Source organism: Trachurus japonicus, chromosome 21 (assembly GCF_045865225.1).
Source record: "Trachurus japonicus isolate A0001 chromosome 21, Traja_1.0".
Lineage (NCBI taxonomy): Eukaryota > Metazoa > Chordata > Actinopteri > Carangiformes > Carangidae > Trachurus > Trachurus japonicus.
In genome coordinates this window covers 19,125,549-19,140,146 of record NC_140927.1, presented here as the reverse complement: position 1 = coordinate 19,140,146, position 14,598 = coordinate 19,125,549, and the positions used below count along the sequence as shown (strand labels likewise).

At 40.8% G+C, this 14,598-nt stretch overlaps 2 protein-coding genes across 2 annotated transcripts; one reads left to right on the top strand and one right to left on the bottom strand.

Moving 5' to 3' along the window:
• Window positions 1–71: 71 nt before the first annotated feature.
• gpr143 (G protein-coupled receptor 143) lies at window positions 72–7,204 on the bottom strand. Its single transcript, XM_085766153.1, has 9 exons — window positions 6,785–7,204; window positions 5,079–5,188; window positions 4,619–4,713; window positions 4,302–4,394; window positions 3,877–3,986; window positions 3,257–3,365; window positions 2,613–2,730; window positions 2,259–2,508; window positions 72–737 (listed from the first exon to the last, which is right to left on the bottom strand). The coding sequence occupies exons 1-9, from the start codon at window positions 7,038–7,040 to the stop codon at window positions 634–636; spliced, it is 1,245 nt and encodes a 414-aa protein (XP_085622279.1). The 5' UTR covers window positions 7,041–7,204; the 3' UTR covers window positions 72–633.
• A 2,311-nt stretch (window positions 7,205–9,515) lies between these two features.
• On the top strand, window positions 9,516–12,861 carry LOC146965092 (uncharacterized). The gene is made up of 7 exons (XM_085766154.1): window positions 9,516–9,819; window positions 9,977–10,056; window positions 10,218–10,325; window positions 10,861–11,011; window positions 11,205–11,339; window positions 12,327–12,521; window positions 12,703–12,861. The coding sequence occupies exons 1-7, from the start codon at window positions 9,723–9,725 to the stop codon at window positions 12,852–12,854; spliced, it is 918 nt and encodes a 305-aa protein (XP_085622280.1). The 5' UTR covers window positions 9,516–9,722; the 3' UTR covers window positions 12,855–12,861.
• The last annotated feature ends 1,737 nt before the right edge of the window (window positions 12,862–14,598 follow it).

The following is a 14,598-nucleotide window of genomic DNA, read 5'->3' as shown; positions in this document are numbered from 1 at the left end:
GTCTTAAGTTTGAAAGGTTACTACACTATTACCACTCAGAACACACCAGAAAGTGTCACCAACAAATATTTAAGAAATATTTTGGATATTTAATATTGTATAAAATAGATGTGCAAAAATACAGTTGGAAATACAGTAACGTAGTTAAAAAAAAAAACAAAGACTAACAAATTACATTCTGCTGTGCCTTAGGAATTTAACGGCATCTTCACAAACCCAGTGTGCATCTAATTCAGAGAACCTGCCAACAGAAATATTTCCTCAGACACTTCAAGCAACTAAAGAGCTCAGCCTGTGCGTTATTATTGAGAAAGTGTTGTTTGTTCTGCTGACTGACTGCTACATACATGAGACTGGCTGTGGGACTTTACTCAGCTGTCCACTATACTGAACTGCAGACAGATTTAAAAAGCTTAGAGAGAGAGAGAAAAAAAAAAGGCTTGGAATCAAAAGATTTAGACTCATTCTGTCGTACCAACTAATAAAATCACGTGAACTGTTCATATCTGGGAGAGTCTCAAGAGGACAATAGAGGCTAAGATCAGGCAAATGCTAGTACAAAAAGTCAACCGAAAAGAGCAGCGTCACACCGCAGGAGGGGAGGGAGAGAGGCGGGTCCTTGTCGACCCCCAGCTAGTGCCTCACAGAGTTGTCCAGCGATTCTCCGTCAGCGTCTACATCCTCATAGTCTCGGATCTCGCTGGAAATGTGGATTTCAACTGTACTAGACTCTGAACCTAGTAAGACAAAATAGGGGCAGGTTACTGGGTGTGACTCCACATGACACCAAACCATGATCAAAGCCATTGTATCATATATATTGCATCATGATACAATATTAATAATATAAAATTTCCCTTTGGGGATTAAATAAAGCTATCTATCTATCTATCTATCTATCTATCTATCTATCTATCTATCTATCTGGATAAAAAAGGATTTTGTTATTACTAACAGACTGGAGCTATATGAATGAGTGAAAAACATTCATCCTTGTAAAGATTTACTTTATTTCTAAGGACTTGTCATTTCAGAGACACTGAATGGTGACACAAAACACTGAATAGGCTTTGTACATGATGTAAACGGTGCACAAACACATCTTCAAAAATGCTTTACAACCCCCCCCCCCCAAAAAAAAAAAAAAAAAATACATTTATTGAAATCATAGCAGGCCTTTTCCAAAGCAGATGTTACGACAGTGGGAGAAAGCACGGGTTAGCACGCTGCTTATATCATTAACAATGTCTGTCCTATTCAAAATGTCACAGTGAGCCGTGACAGTGAGTCGGCGTGAACAGCACCACGACCCTGGAATTGAAACAGCTTAATGGAAATGAGCCATTATTAATTTTATTATTTACATCTGTGCTTGTCCTCCCATGACACGTGTCTGCGCTGGAAAAAGGCCTGTGTCATCACTCAGTGTTGCCAGAATGACAGAATAAATATTCATATCTTAATCCAGTGAATGCAGCTCAGCGCTCAGCGTACACAGACGCCACTTCACGAGGTGCAACCCAACTAAAACCAGTTTAGTCTAATCCAACACCACAGCAAACTACAGCTATTTCTTTTTTTCCTTTTAATTTACTGTTTTAGACCACATTAGCTTTAGCTAGGCTAACCCAATAAACTGGAAATTGGTTGTAGCTATGTTATCTCGTTCATATATAACAGCTTTACCATTGCTCTCGGCTTATCAATAGACACTTCAAAGTTTTGTGAGATAACTCGGCACAACCTTGAACAGAAGATCAGGATTTGTGCTCAATTTTGTTGCCTAGTGGAAAAAAATAAATAAAAAGAAGAAGAAGCATGTTGTGCCACGGTGAATGAACAAAGATTGGTAGCAACACTGTTCTCATTATCAACACAGAATGTGTAACCTCCCTTGGAATGAAATGTTACGCTATTGTACTGTACTATTCAGAGCGCCATGGATCAAAACATGAAGTTTTGCAAGGTTACATTATGTGACATCAGCAACAACTTTGAATATATTAATATTTTACCGTGAAAAAAATACAATGCTTAGTGCTTTATGTTTATCCTGGACAATGGATCCAAGTCTGTACTATTTACACCAATAGCAATGAAAACCTCTACTAACAAATAAGCTTATCCAAACAGTGGGAGCAGGCTCATCATTTCATAATAGTCTCATCTATTAAATAGAGGTAGTCCATAAACCATGCTGATGATTCACCAGCCCTGATAAACAGGTGAGTTGTTACTGCCACTAAAAAAGCAGTTACCTTCTGAGAGCACACTGATGGCGTCGGAGTGGTTCTGCCCATTGCCCAGCTTCTTGGCTTCCTGGACGTGGCTTTGGTAAAGCAGAGTGGTCCCCACCATGGGGTTGTGGCCGCCTCCGTTGGGCACTGAAGTAGAAACCGAGTCCCAGGCCAGCTCCCTCCTTCCCTGCAGGCTTAGGTCGACGCTGAAGCCCGTCCAGCCGTGGAAGGCCAGGGTGTTGAGGAAGGCCTGCATGGGGTTCAGGATACCCTGAGGGAAAAAAAAAAGAAAAGAAAGAAACACAACATTTCAAAGTGTTAGACATTTATGAAATTAATATTCTTCATTCTGTGTGTTTATGCTTTTTAACCCACCATGATAAACCATGTGATGAGAGCGGCGTTCCTCACGTTCCTGAGCCCGCTGTCGTTGATGTCTGTCTGCATCTCCAGGAAGAAGAGGAGAATCTCGTTGATGATGTTGGGAAGCCAGCTGACACATCAGAGCAGAAACAACACGTCTCATTAGTCTCTCTGAAGTTTTTTTTTTTTTTTTAATGATAATAAAAAGCAAATTACATTTCTCCTTTCACCATATGTGACATTAACATCCAGCTCAAGAGAAAACTGAGAAAACCATTGGCTAATTAGTTTGACCTCTGCTGACGACTAATACATGTGAGTTTTCATGAGTTTGTCTTGTGAGAGTTAAATTTCTTCTGAGCACAACAGCCTCTTTATAAATAATCTCACACACAAACACATAAAAGTGAAAAATGTACATTACATTATGGGAGAAACAGTTTTTAAATGGTGATGGCTTTACATGTTTGACATGTACTTGACATCACAGCTAATCATTTGCTGTCTTTTTCAAGCCTCTCTCTTTATAAAAATATGTTAAAATCTATTTGCAGACTTTTGTTCCTAATCCACTTTTGTGGCCCTTCAACGACAACATTATCATGACACAATTTGTCCCATTTGTATTTGCTCCTTTAAGGATGGTGGCAACATACCAAATAAAGAACACCAGCATTATTTTAAAGAAGCGCATTTTTATCTCGCCAGCCAGTCGCCTCTCGTTCTCTGTGTAGATCCCCTGTCGTCCTTTCAGCAGAGATGTCACTAGAGTGACGGGGAGAGAAAAACAAGATTGTGTTTTCCTGTTTCTCTGTGTGTGAAAGTCTGAGTCAGGAAACAGCTTCAAAGACATAAATGTGCTACAAATTCAGAAGACAATTTCATTATTGACAACACGTGTGGTGCAGAAACTCACAACACAACAGAGTGTTTCTGGGGACACTAAAAAGTGACAGACTGTGGGCTGCTCTTTTGCTCAGTGCTTCTTAACTTAAAATGTCAAGTCAAGAGACGGCTTCCTTAGTGGTGTTTGAAAATAATGTGTGTGTGTTATAATGTCAATATCACCTGAATAAGACATTACTGCTAATATGTACTGTTTGCTTCGCCTTTGCTGGGTCCGTCGCTTTTTTTGTGTCCCCAGAAACACTTATGTTGTGAGTTTTTGCAGCTCATGTTTTGTCAATTTTTTTTCTGAATTTGTGTCTTTTGTATGTGTTTTCTCAAATTGCAGTGCGTCGATGAGCCCTTTGGGGCAACCGTAGAGGAAACTGACCTGCAGATATGGTTCTGTTGAAGAAGATTGGGTTGGCCACGAGGACGAGCACCATCGGCGCGTACGTGGTGACGTAGTGAGGGACTGCGTGCTCGAGGCCTTGCTCACAGCTGCACAAAGAAATGCGACAAAATAAAATGCAGAGTTACTCTCGGCTCATTATCCTTCTAAGACAAAACAAAAAGAGTGTTTTAATCATTAAGCAAACTTCCACACATATTAATCTAAAGACATAAACTGTGTCTGTCTTGTGGTTACATCTGCTTTGAACCGGGTCTGTCTGGACTCTCTAACAGAGCTGCAGGCTATTGCAGGAGAAAAGACACACAGATATGTCACTGGTCTGTGTTTATCTGCTCACAAGACGAGCCAGTGGTGAGAGGTGCGTGTTTTGGCTTATCTAAAGGAACAGCAAACAGTCTTACTCTGAGATGGATGGGTAGTAGAGCATGGCCACTCCCTCCACACACAGCAGCACAGCCAGACCCCATGTAATCATGTGGTAGAGGATAATGGTGCTGATGGGGGTAGAGGGGGGGAGAGAGACACAGTCAGTCATGAGACCTGAGCACACAACACATGCTGCAGCTCTGAAAACAAAGAATTATTACATCTGCACAGTAGACAGTGAGGAAAAAGTGAGAGAAAGGTGGTTTACACATCGGCCGTGAGGGGAGTGACAGCTCAGTGTAAAGCACCGAGGCTCAGGTGATAATGAGCTTTTGGTGAACGGAGGGCACACCTGATTCCCGCAGATGTTTTCACCACAAGGAAGACGTCGACGGCGTAGCAAAAAGTCCACCAGAAAGAGGCGCTATAAAACAGCTGGATCCACATCTGTAACACATAAATTGGATTCAATTTGGGGATGAGTAATTGTGCCTTTGTTTTTGGTGCGAGTTTATCTTCTGTTTCATCTGGGTCCGTAACAGATTCAAAAAGACGCAATGTGACAAATATTTCACACCCCAGCTGTGCACATGCTTGTGATGAGCACACTTTATAAAAACAAATGACCGAAATTCATCCATAGAATCAGGATTTTCCGAGGACGATGCGTGCAGTGCAATGACGTGTTTGTTTGTTATCAATATAGTGCCTTTCTTTGAATCTGAAGTCATACTGAAATAAGATACAGTATGTTGTGTTCAGATAAAGGCTGAGCTGAACTGTTTGGATTTGTTGGATGAGGTGATACGTACTGCACTGCCAACACAGAAGACCTCTGGCCACACATCGGTGTTGTTGGCCACAGAGATGTGTTGGATGATGTTGGTCCAGCCCAGCCATACTGATGACCTCACCATGATACCTGGGGGAGTTCAGGGAAAAAAAAAAAAAAAAAAAACAGTACATAATTGGACAGTTCCTGTTTGTGTAGCAAACACAAGCGGAAGAGAAGAGGGATAAATCCAAACACAAACAAGGGGGGAAAAACCTCGGCCTGGGGTTCATTAACTTAAAACACATCCAACTGCTTTTTGTTTTTTTCAGTCTATTTTTAAGCAGATGAATTAATGAGAGTCAGTCACGGAGTCCTTTTAATAGCAGCTTTGCATCATGGAAATATGAAGTGCCTCCAGGTGTGGGCTTTTATAAGGGTGTTTCCATTTCTTACATGAAACTCTTCACGGCAGAGAGCCATGGAAAAAACAGGAGCTCTCCCAGCATCTTTATGCGATACAGACTACAGACACGGACTGCATGCTGCTGCTGTATTTCACTTCAGAATCGTGACATGGGTGTGATTCAAGCTGTTAAGTTTGCAGCGGTGAATGGATCTCAGTGGGCACTAAGTACACTGTAACACATGATCACATCCGCCTGCGCCCTCACCGACCGCGAATGAACAGTGTGAATGTGACATTAGTTGTAATGTGGTGCAGTATGAACAGTATGAAATGAATTTATCAGTGACTCTTTACTTTAGCTGGTTGTGTCGAGAACAATGCTGCTTTCAAATTAAATTAAAAAATAATGACCTGGAGGAAAGAAGACGGGCAACTGTAGTGAGTCATTTCATTACTCACATGAGATGATGATGATTCATTCTGTTGTGTCATAATAGGAGAGAAGCTGCTTCACAACTACATATTAGAATTGATCTATTTTGTACAAATTTTAGAGACATCTGCTCTGGGGGTGTTGAAAAATACTGGCAATCGCCTATTAGGCTAACACAAAAAAAATCACACACTGACAATATGGTGGTGATGATGATGGCCTTGAGGAACTTTTGTTTATCATTTCATTAGGCCACTCTTGTGGTTACAGACACAATTTCCACCTCTTTAAATCCAAACTTGAGTCTTCTCCATTTGCCAGAAAGTAAACAAAGTTACAGATGTATATGACTGATAGCATTAACTAGCATTGGCATTATTATTATTATTGTGAAGCTTTAGTGATGTTTAACTTGTAAGTCACTTTTGATTAAAAGTCAAATGAGCAATTGGGAATTTAATGTAAAGGGTTAAAATGTAATTTTTATTTGTTGGTAATGCTAATGCAGTGAATATCTGATATGCTGGCAGTTTTGATCTATAACCAACTTTCCAATTTAAAAGAAAAAGTGTGGGTGGATTTTCTTTTTCTTTTTTTCATCATTCATTTCCTTTTTATTTATTTATTTTTTCAACAGAAAATGTGGGATCAATTTGTGTAGAATCTCTCTGAATTGCCTTCATTGGTTAAGTTTCCCCATCTGATTTTGTCTGGTGTTTTCTCTGTGTGGATAGAACAGGCCAGGCTGTAAATGCAGAGCTATAAAAGGGTTAAAACCAAAATATTTGCGTGCGTAATTAAACCCAGCCACACCACTGCTGTGAAAATCAACCTGATCTTTCCTCCTTTTTTCCCCCTCCTCAGCTAATCTGAAAAAAAGAAGCCCCACAGCAACAGTTTGTACCTGCGCATCCCAGTATGTCACATATACTGATGATGAACAATATCCGTGAGGAGGACGCCGGCCTTGGCAGAGGATACTGTCCCAGTCTTCTGTAGCCCTTTCGCTTTGGCAAAACTTGTAAAATAGCAAAGATGAGGCTCAGAGCTGCGCTTCCCAGAGTCAGAGCCCCGAACAGAACCGGCTGGAAGGAGACCACGAACTCCGTCGCCGCGTCTCGGTTCGGGCAGCAGAAGGTCTCCAGCCGGGGGGATGCCATCACGGACCGGAGAGAGAAGGAGAGAGGGAGAAGGGAGAGGAGAAGTGGGCTACGGTGTCAGTGGGGAGCGAGAAGAGAAAGAAAAAGAAAATCAGAGGAAATGAGTCCACGACCCAACTCTCTTGACAAATCACGGGGCTGAATCATCATGTGCTTCCATTTAATCCCTGCAGTTGTAGCTTAACTGTGCCACAATACAAGAGAGGTCCGACAATGGCCTGTTGTGTGATGCGTGATTTAGGTCTGAAGTGAAGTTAGTTCAGCCACATGCTGTGTGTTTTAAATGAGCTGATTCATAGCACAGGACCTCTGAAGAAAACACACTAACACACTAATATAATACTAACTAATATATATTAAAAAAAAGAATAATAATAATAAAATAACACATTAAAGTATAATAAGGGTGATGAAATGTTGTTTTCTATCATTGGGGAGAAATAGTTTTGGACTCTAATGCTCTGATGATTTAAAAAAGAAAAAAAAGCTACATTAAACTATAAGAAAACATCTTTGATGGAAAATTTACACCAGTAAAGAAATATTAACTTCTTTATACTGGATGTAGTGTATAACCCTACACTATACTCTAGTATGACAAAACAATCAATAAATCAATCAGTGAATATGTGATGTGGGTCACTCATGACACACACATGAACTCATCATCCATTTAGACTTGTTGACCACTGTGTGACCGGCCACGTGGCTTCTGAGGAGCTTTTCGCATACAGTAGGCTACATTATGGCTTCACATATCCACTGTTGTGCATTCATTAATCACAAGTGCACAAATAGGTGTGACATAGTGAGCTGTAATCCGGACAGAGTGCACAGCGGGTGGAAATAGCCTTGTGATGTGAGTGATTCTGGTCAGTAAAGGTCACAAAAAGGTCAAACTAAGAGTTAAAAGTAATCAAGAAGAATTAGATTTGTGATTTATTTTCTGGTGCACTTTATTTTTGTTGTTTGCATGGGTTAGCTGAGATCGAGTTAGGATTTATAGAGCCTATACTTGAACCCCCACTCCCCTCCAGCGTTCATGCAGCTGACGTTCACCACGGCCAGATGCAGGAGAGGAGAGGCCGTGGCAACTGCTGAATCTGCTTATGCTTGGCCCGAGATCTGAGAAGACTGGTGGACATTTGAAGCAGATTTATTTGGGAAACAAAGCATCAAGGGATTTCATTATTCAGTACTACAGAGAGGGCATTCATTGAGTTTGTACAATGGTATTCTAATCCATATGCACCTTCCCTGACAAGGAAGGCACAAAGTCAATTGTATGGCGAGCTTGTAGCCTGCTGCCAGGGATTAACAACTCCCTGAGGAATAGAGTTGGGAGTATTGACTTGGCTGTTGCAAAGTCTGCTCTCTGTTGCTGCCCTCTGCTGGTCGACATGTTACCTGACTGTATCGCTTTGGGTCACAGCAGATAGTGCTGATCCTGTATATTTGATGGCTATGTGTGAAAATAATGCAGCTCCTAGTGTCACACACCATTGCACCATGATGTCTAAAGTACAATTAATGTCACTGTAAGTAAATCAATAATCACAGGGATGTATTGCATAACAGGACTGGTCAAACTGGGTTTATTCTGTTGTGAAGACACATATTAACTGTGCAAGGAAATTATTTTCCAGCTTGTGCGCTTTGGGGACAAGCTGGAGCCAGAGCTGCAAGTCTGAAGCTGAATATGTTGTTAGCATGGGTGCTCAACTCTGCTTTTTAACTTTATATGGAGCATTTATCTGTCAGGCCAAAGATCCACACTCTGGTAAGTAGGAAATATATTGTTTCTGGATTCTACAAAGCAACCAAACTAATCATTAAGACATAAATTAGAAATTTACATTTGACTTCAAAGTCCAAAATTTTGCATTGGCGCAATCGCTCTAAAATATAGTTATAAGGGGATTTTTTTTAATGTAAGTATGTTAGCAATTACAGGGACATATTGACATCATAATAAATTGTCTCAATATAGTCATTATGTATTTATACTCCAGCAACCACATATGGCTCACTGGAGAAGTTAAAGTTGTTGATAGATACATTATTAATCCTCTTATCTTCTTAGTGTGTTGAATTTTTTTATGTGCATATGCAGCCCTTATAAGTGATAAAACTACAACACAATGAGAAGAAATATCCGCACATATTGTATTTTTAGTTGTTGCACATTACTAGCCTGCTGTGTTTTTAAACCTGTGGCATGTGATACAGTTGCAGTGGACCGCTACACACCACACATTCAGGTGACTCATTCATTTCCCTTCATTTTACTTCACTTCCACCATTGTCCTCCCTCACAGCCCCCCATCCACCCCCCCACCCCCCCTGGCCTTAGAGGATAGGGTGTGGTGTGGTCGCAAAATTACACTCAAATTACAGAGCTGCTCAACAGGCCCCTCAGCTTCTTCCTCCTGCACCTTCATTGGTCAAGACTCTGAATGCCTCACTTGCACCAGCACTGCTTCCTGCATGGCAAGTACACTCTTGTCTGAGAGGAAATGACATCACAACATCAAACACACTGAAAGCAGATGAGGAGCAAACATTTCAGATGTGTTTTGACTTGACTTGGATGCAGTTCAGCCTCTATTCCAAAAAAAGCCTATGAAGCAAAAAAACAAACAAACAACAACCGGGCTATAAAACAAGCTTTGGAACGACACTATGAAATACAGTATGTCCGCTGGGCACAAAGAGACGCCGCGAGACACTACATGTCAAAGTGGAGCTGTTGTTTTTTTCTCCAACCCTTTGATGAGTGGTGAGTAGCTGCTGGCAACAAGAGCTCAAACTGCAGCTGGAGCATATTTGCTGCTTTATACAAGGTCCTCCATCATGTGTCATTTTAATCCATATTTATGTTGTTTGAAAAAAAAGATACAAAGGAAAGCCATTGTTTTCTACATGTTTACACCTAGATGTGGAATCAGACTGGTCTCCAATTCATGATGCAGCTTTTAATGGACGTGTCCTCACTCTGCAAAGACTTATTGCTCAGGTAAAGATTAATAGGATAGTGTAAAAACTATGAATACAATATGACATGAACATTTTGAAATGATCAAATACAGCATCAGATAAACATCTTGAAATAATATCTTAAGTTAATATTAATGTGCATACGCAGTATTTTTGAATCTACATGTGTGTTGCTCACAGGGTCAGTGTGTAAATCTGAACACACTGGATCAGGTGTCTCCCCTCCATGGAGCGTGTGTACAGGGCCATGAGACTTGTGCCAAGCTTCTGGTTGAAAATGGGGCAAATGTCAGTAAGGCATCTTCACCTGCTTGTGCCTCTTTTTTTGTGTGAATGCAATTGAATTTAAGACAAAACTCCCAAATGACGACAGTATCTCATTTGTCTTTGTTTGAAAGAAACCTTCATTAAACCCTGCTCTGGTCTAGTTAGGAATCAACCACATCAGTTATTTCTGGATTTTCTGGTTTTAGTACCACACCAAGGCGAAAGTACATTTTAGTGATAGATAACCAATTAAAAAGAAGCAAAGCAAACAAGCATCATGCATGCATGGTTACACATTAACAATAATATCCAGATATGAAGTCTGACTAGTTCAAACACGACAGTGCACTACATGTCTGATGGCAGATCTACTGTGTTTCATTACTTAGTATTAGTTAGTTAGCATTATTGTTACTTTTATGTTATTTACATGTAATTATCAGACACATAAATATGACTACTTCTGCCTGATTTGTTCACTATATTGACTTTGAATTGAAGAATTAAGAGCGTTATTGGTGGCTTTTATCTTAAAAGCTATTCTCTCTGATATCAGGTAAACGGTTCAAATGTGGACGGACAGACTCCTCTGACAGAGTCCTGCGCCCGGGGCCATGTGCAATGTGTGTCTCTGCTCCTTCAACACGGAGCAACTCCTGTGGGGACCAACCAGTCCAGTTCTCCAATCCACAGGGCTGCAGCCGAAGGTCAGAGGTCACATTCCTCTGCATATATGCACGGATAATCTACGCTAAACCAGCTTAATCAGTCGCTACAAAATGCACCAAAATATGCCAAAATATCCGAGAGGCTCTGAGAAATGCACATGTTTTTTTTTTTTCAAAATGGTGTCAGTTGTTTTAGCCAACCAAGTAACATCAGTGTGATGACTCTGTCTAGGTCACCCAGAGTGCATTGCGCCTCTTGTTCAGTATGGTGCAGATGTGGATCAGTACATTGACCACTCAGGATCTCCTCTGCAAGTTGCTTGCTCCAATCAGCATGTGAGCACTGTGAGGAAACTGCTCCAGCTTGGTAAGAAGGCTCCTCACTTTGACCTCTTCATTCAATGTGTTGGTCTTTAAGGTGAAAGAGGACACTACGGTCCACACATTTATGATGATGACATACAGAACTGAAATGATTTTCTTTAGTGAACGTAATTATACCAGTGGTCAAATACTCATTTTTATTTTGTACAAAAATGGAGTGCAATGAGGAAAATGTATTTAAAAGGGAACTCCCCTGACTTTAAAGACAAGAGTTTATTTATATGTCTTGGGTGGGTGGTGCCACTGCACATGGAAAAGATGTATAAAGCCTTTTGTTACTCTGGAAGTGGTGCCACTTGAATCAGAAAGGAGTTAGTGATGTCTCTGGTTCTGCTGCATTTGATTAGATTTCCTCGAGTATAATGAAGTAGAATGTACTCCACTATTGATATAATAGTCATCATTTCTGGAGACTTTACAGATTTTATATGTACAAAAAAAAAACATTTTGTAGATAACATTCAGGCTAGACTTTTATTTAAGTTACATTTTCCACGCACAGTGGTTAGCACTCAGCAAAAAGGTTCACACCAGGTTAACTGGTGACTCTAAATTGCCAGTTGCTGTGACTGTGAGAGGTTGTTTATCTCTATGTCGGCCTTGTGATGGAATGGGTGTAACCCCCCACTCCACCCCACACCAGCAGCCTGGCATGAATAAGCAGTACAGCCAATGGATGGACAGATGGAATCTGACAGTGGGGTAAAAATATGGAGTACAAATATAAAGCATGTTGTTCTGTATTTAATGCGAATCACTCTTTCATCTACTCCATTTGAATATTCATGACCTGAGTAAATGCAGCTAACGGTCTAACTGCTTTAATGTGAGCAGTAAGAGGGTAATGGTTCTCTGTGGCCTTGTGCTGTTGAGGAAAGGAACAAAAGCCTTCGTTGAACTGTCAGAGACGCTCTTCATCAGTTATGTAATGCGAGGACATCATACCTCATTAGTCTCCTCTCTCCTTCAGGTGCTCGTGTGAACAACAACAGCGTGTCTGGTGACTCGCCCCTGCACGTCGCCGCTCGTCTGTCCAGCCCGGAGTTGGTGTCCGTCCTGCTGGAGCACGGGGCCGACCGCTCCCTCAGGAACCTAGAGGGCAAACAGCCACTGGACCTCGCGCCTCCCAACAGCCTGGCGGAGAGGCTGCTGAGACAAGCAGGAGGTATCAGTGCAAACAAACTAATCCAGTAGACTGACTGAGGTTTTTTTTTTTTAACTAATCATCTTTAACTTTAGTCATTGAGCAGTGGCTAATAATCAAAGCATCTCTCTGTCATCATGGCTCTTGCTTTCACCCCTGATGCCTGCCTGCCTGCCTGCCTGCCTGCCTGCCACCCCAACAGGAGTGTCTCCTCTAAAGCAGCTGTGCCGGCTCAACATCAGGAAGACTGTGGGCAAACAAAGGCTGGGTGGGATTCCTGACCTTCACCTTCCTACTGAACTGAAACAGTATCTTCTTTACCAATCAGACTCCTGGGGAGATCAAATGACCTGAAGAAAAATTTTTGTAGCAATTCACTTCTAGGTCAATAGGGGGCGGGCTTGCATCATCTTCCACTGAAATGACTACATTATGGCTCATGGCTGTGATACTAATGGACTGTAATTCTGCTGTGACAGATTCTAAAGATCAGTCTGGACTTTTATATGAAGACGTCCTGGAGCAAGACTTGATCACTAAATATTCATAAACAGCAATTCATTCATATTTTAAATGAGAAAATTGCCTCATATGGTCCAATGATATGATTAATGTTCATTTAATACACTGGAATAACATTTGTAATATTACACAATTCATCTAATATTGGTTTTTCTTTGGTGACTAAAAAAGACTGTTTAGTAAATGAAGATTCTTCTGGGCCACGCAGTACAATTTTTCCCTCAGTGCACAAAATTCAAAGTAATCGTGTTAGAAGATGAGCTGAGAGCGGAGATAACTTATCTCCCAAGTAATTTCAGAAGATCCTCTGATAGTGGAGCATTTTCAAAAGAGGGAGCTGAACACACACCACGACTACCATGACACAATTGATTACACTTTTTTTTACCATCATGATGAAGTCATACAGATGAAAGGAATTTCCTTGATTATTTCAAATTAAAACCATCAGATACTAACGACAGGTGGCTCCTTCAGGCTTGGATGGAGAAGATATCTAGCAGTGCTTCATGGATTATCATTCACGCAAGTGTCTCGGTAACTTCAAACATGGTGATCCTCTTCAGAATCTAGTCTAGATAACCAGTAACTATGAGTCAGCTTTCCCTGCACTCAAACCAACAGGGAGTTTGAGCTGCTAAGGAAATCTTTTTCATGCTTTTGTGTTTTTTTAGTTTGTTTTTGGTGTCAAAGTGGGTTTTAAGTATACTAAATAATGATATTAAGTTACTGCTGACTAGTTGCAAACGCAAAGTGAAATGTATGGCAGTTGCTCTAATGCACAGTGTATTTTGCCTGCAGGTTATATTTAATGAGAAACTACAGATAAATGCTTCTGTACAGAGACTGTGAATAAATATGCTCGTTCTTCACTCGCTGTGAAAACAGACTCTGATGTTATGCGTTTGTGCTTGTGCGCAGGATGTGTTGTGATATCATGCAAATTGAAGGTTTCCCCAGAGTCTGGAGGATATTTTCGAAAACAAGCACAACGTGAGGATCAAGCTAAACAACAACAACAACAAAAAAAGAGAAAGAATAAGAAATGTAAACAATGGATGTATTGGGAATAAAGCTGACAAAATGCATCATATGAAAAGTGACAGCGTTTGTTGTATGAATTCATATGTTATCATTCAGTTACCATGAGGATAAAGGCCTACATAAACATAATGAATGCTCTTCCCTGTGCAAAGTACTTTTGTGGATGTTAATGTGAAGAATCAGACATTTATTAGTGTCTAGTTTCCTTTTGGTGCCTTATTATTGTAGTAACCCGAAGAGAAGGGAGGGCACTGCTACCAAGATGGAGCAATGGTTGACACAATTTCTGACTCCCATTAATTCAGATGACAGAAACCAAAGAACACTCTTTTTTTTTGGGTCATCTCCTCTCTCCATTGCCCAAATCTAGTATTTAGGATGTGCCGGCCGATTTCATGGTAATTATTTGTGGATCCGCCGCCTCGAGCAGGAACATGCAATTCAAAACAGATTTATCATTCTTCTGTCTTGATTCTCTCAATAGTTTAGTCCACACAAGTCCCTATAAATATTGAATGCCAGCGAGGCTTCA

Coding starts and splice junctions, on each gene's coding strand:
- gpr143 (XM_085766153.1), bottom strand. CDS start 7,040: ATGGCATCCCCCCGGCTGGAGACCTTCTGCTGCCCGAACCGAGACGCG. Junction 3,366..3,876: donor CAACAGAACCATATCTGCAG/GTCAGTTTCCTC, acceptor CCGTCACTCTAG/TGACATCTCTGCTGAAAGGA. Junction 2,731..3,256: donor ATGCTGGTGTTCTTTATTTG/GTATGTTGCCAC, acceptor CTGATGTGTCAG/CTGGCTTCCCAACATCATCA.
- LOC146965092 (XM_085766154.1), top strand. CDS start 9,723: ATGAAATACAGTATGTCCGCTGGGCACAAAGAGACGCCGCGAGACACT. Junction 10,326..10,860: donor TGGTTGAAAATGGGGCAAAT/GTCAGTAAGGCA, acceptor CTCTGATATCAG/GTAAACGGTTCAAATGTGGA. Junction 11,340..12,326: donor GAGGAAACTGCTCCAGCTTG/GTAAGAAGGCTC, acceptor TCTCTCCTTCAG/GTGCTCGTGTGAACAACAAC.